The sequence below is a fragment of the Sus scrofa genome, chromosome 6 (genome assembly GCF_054392235.1).
Source record: "Sus scrofa isolate SSC_HxYL_T2T_F1_AM1 chromosome 6, Sscrofa_HxYL_maternal_Yorkshire_Landrace_v2.0, whole genome shotgun sequence".
NCBI classification, from domain to species: Eukaryota; Metazoa; Chordata; class Mammalia; order Artiodactyla; family Suidae; genus Sus; species Sus scrofa.
The window spans coordinates 14,386,482-14,393,290 of record NC_139388.1 but is presented as its reverse complement, the minus strand read 5'-3'; the positions used below and the strand labels follow the sequence as shown (position 1 = coordinate 14,393,290).

Below are 6,809 nucleotides of genomic sequence, written 5' to 3'. Positions count from 1 at the left end.
AAGGAACTCAATCCTTCAATTACCTACCAGTCCAGGTCCCTGGCTAAGGCTCTGACCTTGCCAAGTCTGAATCCTCAGACCCAGGCCCAGGACTGGCCAGCCCACTCCCCTCCTGCCCCCTGCTCTTGGTGGCTGGTGGGGAGAGCGGCCTTCTCCAGGTCACCCTCACAGAAGCAAAGCAAACCAAACCACAACAAACCAAAACAAAGCGGGTGTTTAATAGAAAAAATAAAAAGAACTGTGGCAAGATGTGGCGTTCGGCTCTCCCCTCTCCCTGGCCTTGTGGCCCTCTCCCCAGCCTTGTGCATTCGTGTTCCCCCCATGCCCACCTGGTACAGCTCTTGCCTCTTCAGGCCTGGGAGACGGTCAGCACTGCCTTCAGGGAGGGGGGCAGCCCAGGCAGTGCCAGGAGGGGCTGTAGGCTCTGTCTTCATTCACTTTCAGGTGCCCCCAGCCTCCAGTGCTCCAGGTGAGACCATGAGAAGTACAGAAGGTGAGAAGCTGAGTCCTTCTCAGGCCCCAAATCTCCCTCAAAAGAGAAACACCCTCCAAGGTCTCCTCTCCCAAGGGGGGCTCTCCCCCACCACCCAGCAGGCTCAGGCCCAGTCAATCTTTGCAGGAGCTCCTCTAGCTGCCCCACCCTAGTCACCATACAGGCCACTTGGCACAGGACACCTTTGCCCTGGGCCCTCAGCAGCTTCAGGGATCCAGGGATCCAGCCGTGGGTCCTGGGGAGCGGGGCAGGGAGGTGGGGGGCTGCTGGGGCAGAGGGTACAGCTGGGCGGCCACACACTGTGACGAAGGCTCTGGGCTGTGAGGCTGAGGGCCTGGCACCTCACAGTCCTGCCAATTTAGGATGGAGCTGTGTTTACCTGCAGGGGACATACACATACACACACACAGATAAGACTCGGGAGTGTCAACACCCACCTCCATCCCCAGACCAAGCCACGTCGTTCTTGTCCCAGTACTCAGGGCCCATCTCAGCTTCCAGAAATGGCCCATAGCCCTGGGAGCAGAGGGCATACAGAGGAGGGTCCCAGCCCTGCTCAATGACCTGGGCTCAGATGCCTGGTGTCTTGCCCCCAGACCCAGCCACCCAGGGCTTCTTACAGCAAGAGCAGTACAGCTGCTCCATGACCCGGAAGCAGTTGTCCAGCAGCGCTTTGGGCCGCACCAGCTTCAGGCTCCCGGGGGCACTCAGGAGGGACAACACAGCTTCCACCTGGGGGCTGATCTCTACACCCTGGAAGGGAAGAAATATTTAGGACACAAGTGCCGCGCCCGGGCTGCAAAGCGATCCCAGGAGGGCTGCGGGGGCTGTTCCCTTGGAAGGAAGGCAAGACTTCCTGTGACCAGGATGCCTGGGAGCAATCAATTTCTTCCCCTCTTACTGCAGGTGCCATGTTTCCTGGGAGGGGCCCCCTTAACGCCCCTCACCCATGTAGAATGCACAGAGGCTTCTCTTTTTCCATCCTGGGTGCAGGCCAGACAGGGAGAAGGAGGCATCGTTACTGCTCCATTCCAGGCCTGGCCAGCCCAACATAAGGAGTTTATGTCCCAGAGACACTGTCCTTCAGGAAGCAAAAACCCCCAGTGACTCCAGAGAGAAGCACCCTTAGCAGGATCAGCTGTATCATGAGGCACAAAGTGACTGACCAGGTGGGAGGGTCTCTGGCTCCAAGCTCAGAGGCTCCTCCCACAACGCCCAATAAAAGGAACACGGTGTGGGGAGCACCAGACACGGTGGGAGGGACTGAGCAGGGCCAGACATTGAGCAGGAGGAAATGTGAGACCAAAATTGGGGAAGGACCTTCCAAAAAGTGAGGCGTGCTGGGCTGAACTGTGTCCCTCTGCCCTGCCTCCCCCTAAAAAAAGCTGTGTCCAAGTCCTAATCCCTGGTAGCAGTAAATGTAACTGTATTTGGAAATAGGGTCTTTGCAGACATACTTAAGTTAGCAATTTCCAGTGAGATCATTCTGGATTTAGGGTGAGCCCTAAATCTAATGACTGATGCCATTATAAGAGAAAGGTGGTCATGGGACAGAGAGGTTGGAGTGATGCTACCACAAGCCAAGAACACCACCAACCACCAGAAGCTGGAAGAGGCAGGAAGGATTCCCCCCTACAGCCTTTGGAGGGAGCTTGGCCAGCCAACACCTTGATTTCAGACTTCTGGTCTCCAGAACTGTGATGGAATAATTTCCTTTGTTTTAAGCCACCAGTTGGTAGTAATTTGTGATGGCAGCCCTAAAAAACTAATACGCAAAGGCTTAGAGAAAGAACTGAAGACGGCAGGAGGGCAAGGGGACCCATGCCCATGGCCCACTCCCTAACAAGGAAGGACCCGCTGCTCCATTGCTGGGCATATTTGGAGCAGGCCATTGACCACTAACATTGTGAAAAAGAAGAGGTTAAACGCTGGTTCGATCTGAATAGCCCAGGTGGGCAGAGCCTCAGTCCACTTACAGTCTCTTTCCTAGTCTTCAAACCAGCTTCCCAGAGCTCTCAGAGCCAGAGACACTCCTGAGGAAAACTGAGGATGGAACACAGCCTGTTCCCCAAATCGGTTCCAACCCACCCACCCACGAGGACAAGAGAGCCATCAGGGAAATGGCTGGTCCCCCAGCCTCTGCCAGAATAGAGAGCCTATCCAAAATTCTAGGCAGCTGCAAAAGCAGTTGCTGGCCCTTAAGCCCTGGTGTCATCAGAAGCTCACAGTTGGCTTCTTGTCAGCTGTTCTTGATGGGCAGCAGGTGGGAGGCCTGGGGCAGGTGTGTACCAGGGTCCTAAAGGAGTTTGGGGTGGGGGAACAGGGCAAAGTGGGGGTGTGGGGAAGGGTCCACAGCATACACATGGCCTGCACATACACACTCTGACTCTATCACCTTCCTCTTTAGGCTTTTTGGAAAACATATCCCCCAGGCCTCAAATCTTCGCTGAACAGGCAGCAGTCAGGAACCTCTATTACTGTTAGGTAAAATCTGTTTTCATTAGGGTTCACTCTTTGTGCTGTACATTCTATGGGCTTTGACAGATGCAAATGGTACCCACCACCACGGCATCACACAGAAGAGTTGCATGGCCCCAAAGCCCCCGTGCTCCACCTGTTCAACCCTCCTTCCTATCCTCATTTCTTAGATGCAGAAACAAAGAGAGAGGGATCAGTGACTTGCCCAGGGATCACAGAGCCTAAGAACAGGGTCTCAGGAACATCTCTTGCCCCCCAGGCCCAGCCCACCACCCTGCCCACCCATTTCTTCCACATCCTCCAGGACATGCGGGAACTCCATGCATTTATATCCTCCCTCCATAGCCATGGGCCACATACACACACACCTGCCCTGCCTGCCTGAACCTCCACACTGCTCACCGCGAGGCCTTGCCGGACGTCCAGCAGCAGCGTATGTACCTCCTCCAGGTACTTCCAGGATGGATGGCCCTCGAGCAGCACCTCCTGCACTGATTCAGTAGCGCTGAGACTCACCCAGACCCACAGATACTGCAGCTCCCGCTGGGTCACCCGGGCCCTCTGCTGCAGGGACAGGAGAAATTATTTGAACCCCAGACACAGGCCTCTGCCCTCCCCCCGGATTTACCATGCCCAGGCGGCAGACCACAGGTATCCACTGTGGACAGGGGTGGGGTAGGGTGGGGGGACAACCTGGGGCCTGAGCCAAGGAGGGGCTTGCTTGAGGGGCCAGGAAAGACCCCTGGTAACTGGGCCTGCCTAGACCAATGTGCCTCTCAGGACACCCCAAGGGATGTCCCAGGAGCTGGGGGCCTTCCCAATCCAGAGGAGGATTCTCACCAGCCTGGTGACGTTGGCCGTTCGGAGCACCCCCTCGTAAGGCACGCTGACCCTGTAGTTGATGGGGAAGTAGTGTTTCTGGAGAGATACAAGAAAAAGGATGAGCCCAGAGTCAGAAATGGCTCACACTCCCCCAACCTTCCAGAGGAATCTAATGCAGGAGGAGAGAACCCAGGACTAGCCCTTGATGGCAGCAGTGGTCCTCTACAGAGAATATCTACTTGGCCCAATTGGAATAAAGACCGCTCTTTCCTCTGGGACACAGAGACAGTAAAACAAAACACACAGTTTCTGTTAAGGCAGAGGTCTCAGACCAAGATGTAGCATGAGAGGCTTGTGCCCCCAGAGAACCATAGGCTTTGAGGGATGAGGGAGATGACTTTAAAAGATGGCTCTAAAATTGTTTATGGTTATAGTTGCATGACCTTGTAAACAACACTAAAAGCCACTGAAATGTACACTTAAACAGGTGAATTGTGTGATACGTGAGTCAGACCTCAAAAAATCTGTTGGGAAAAAAAAAAAGAGACCAGTAGAGCCACATGCCACATGGTTTATCTTATAAAAAGAATCAAACATCCTAATTTCTAGGTCCTTATCTCCTCTGCTAATAAAAAGTGTCTGAGGCTCCCCTAAGGTTTCCTGGGATCCACTCCTGAGTCATTGGGTGAGTGCCAGGTAGAGGTGGGATCAAAGGTTAGATCAGATAGGAGGGCTGGAGGGCCCGGGGATGGAGGGAGGGAGTGGGGACAGGAAGTCAGAACAGGCGCACGGTTACGTATGAGGACGAGTAGGCTCAGGGCTGACACAGGTCCAAGGAGGGGGCCCGAATACCCAGATCCTCACATCCCATGAGTCAAGTGTCTTGGGAAGAGGGACACAGGGGTGCCCACAGGGTTACCATGTACTGAAGGCGGTTCCTATACTGCAGCTTGTCCCGCAGAAAGCCAGTGATGGCGCACTCCTCGCTCGAGGTCACGGGCCACACCTCCAAACCCTTGTTCCCCAAGGCCATGCCAAGGAGGATCCCGAGATCTGTGGACCACACCCACAGGGACACATGAGTCACTGGCACGGCTTCCATACTGCCCAGGTGTGCAGACCTGTGCACATCTCCTCCCTTTTCCTGGTCACAAGTCCTCATGGGAGGGCCAGAGTGGCGACACAGAGCCCCAAGGAGGACTTCCCAACACCAGGAATGCTTTCCCCGGGGTTGGGGCTTCAGGACAACAATGCAGGCAAGCATGAGCCGTCCAGCCCATCCACCTCCACCCCAGGCCAGCAGAGGCCCCCAGAAGCCATGCCTTGGGACTAGTCTCCAGTCTCCCTCCCACTCCTGCCCCCAGGGTGGCAGGCACAATCTCCCTTCCAGGGCAACCTCTGCTCCTCAGCTACAGCTGCCTAGTTTTCAAAGCCTTTCGTTGATTTTCCATCTAGGGATTCTGGAGATGGAGATTCTAGTTCCAACTGTACGAGGGACCCAAGCCATTTTCTTCCCTGCTCTGACCTCGGCATGCCTCTCAGTTAGAGGTACACCAGCAGGTTTGCAGCGGCTCTTCCGGATGCTGAACAAATCTCACTCAGGCTGTTTCTCTTTCTAAGCAAGCTACCACCTTCCAAATGTTACCAGCCTTCACCACTGTGGGTCACTGTGACTTTAAAAACAGTGTGAGTTCCATGTAACTGAACATATACACAAAAAATATCTGAGAAATTTGCGACAAATATGAGAAAAATTAAATGGATCAGAGCAAAAAGAACAAAATACGGCATGGGCAAGAGACATATTTGAAAGTCAATCTCACTAATAAATTCACATTAAATCAATCAGATGCCATGTTTCATCTACCAATGGAAAGGGGAGGGGGTGTTATTGTTGTTTTATTAAATTTTTTTTTGGCCACTCGTGCGGCATGTGAAAGTTCTCAGGTCAGGGACTGAACCCATGCACCAGCAGCAACCTGAACTGCTGCAGTGACAACGCCAAATCCTTAATCCCCCGCACCCCAAGGGAACTATTTATTTTAATAACACTCGGTGCTGCCAAAGTAGTGAGGCAGATGCTTTCAACCTGGAAAGCAATTTGGCCATTTTGTTATTAACAGACTTAATAATGTCCACACACTTCAACCCACCCTTTAAAAATGTCCACACTCTTTGACTCGTTAAACTCATTTCTAGCAATAAATGCAAAGGAAAACAAACAAAAAAAAAAGAGACAAAACGGAAAGATCTGTGGACAAAAACTTCCACTGCAATATTATAATAATGAACATCTATAAATGGCCTAGACATTCAGTAATAATGAATACCAATAAAAAAATCACATTGTCAAGGATGCTTATGATATGTTTTTGTGATAAGAAAAGCATTTTTGTCTCTTTAGTGCCATACCCACAGCATATGGAAGTTCTCAGACTAGGGGTTGAATTGGAGCTACGGCTACTGGCCTACACCACAGCCACAGCAACACAGGATCCAAGCCATGTTTGCTACCTACACCACAGCTCACGGTAACACACCAGATCCTTAACCCACTGAGTGAAGCCTGGGATCAAACCTGCATCTTCAGAGATACTAGTCAGGTTTGTTACCATTGAGCCACAATGGGAACTCCAAGAAAAATATTTTTTATATGCTTAATGAACTTTGAAAAACTATCTCAGGAGTCCCCTTGTGGCACCGCAGATTAAGTATCTGGTGGTGTCACTGTAGCAGCTCTGGTCACTGCTGTGATGTGGCTCAATCCCTGGCCCAGGAACTTCGCATGCTGTGCCTCCAGTCAATAAATAAATAAAAGGGAGTTTCCATCATGGCACAGTGGAAACGAATCTGACTAGCATCTATGAGGATGCAGGTTTGATCTCTGGCCTTGATCAGTGGGTTAAGGATCCAGTGTTGCCATGAGCTGTGGTGTAGGTCACAGACTCAGCTGGGATCTCATGTTGCTGTGGCTGTGGCTGTGGCGTAGGCTGGCAGCCACAGCTCCGATGTGACC

At 52.5% G+C, this 6,809-nt stretch overlaps 1 protein-coding gene across 5 annotated transcripts in view; it reads right to left on the bottom strand.

Annotated features, from left to right (window-relative positions):
* IL34 (interleukin 34) overlaps positions 1 to 6,809 on the bottom strand; it is an 84,478-nt gene that overhangs the window by 13,174 nt on the left and 64,495 nt on the right. For 2 of the 5 annotated variants that reach the window (XM_084958491.1, XM_021093442.2), the window contains 5 exons: positions 4,713 to 4,846; positions 3,812 to 3,889; positions 3,374 to 3,535; positions 1,114 to 1,246; positions 197 to 872 (listed from right to left, as the gene is read on the bottom strand). In XM_084958491.1, coding sequence (XP_084814617.1) covers positions 700 to 872; positions 1,114 to 1,246; positions 3,374 to 3,535; positions 3,812 to 3,889; positions 4,713 to 4,846 — 680 coding nt within the window. In that variant the 3' untranslated portion in view covers positions 197 to 699. 5 annotated transcript variants of the gene reach the window in all.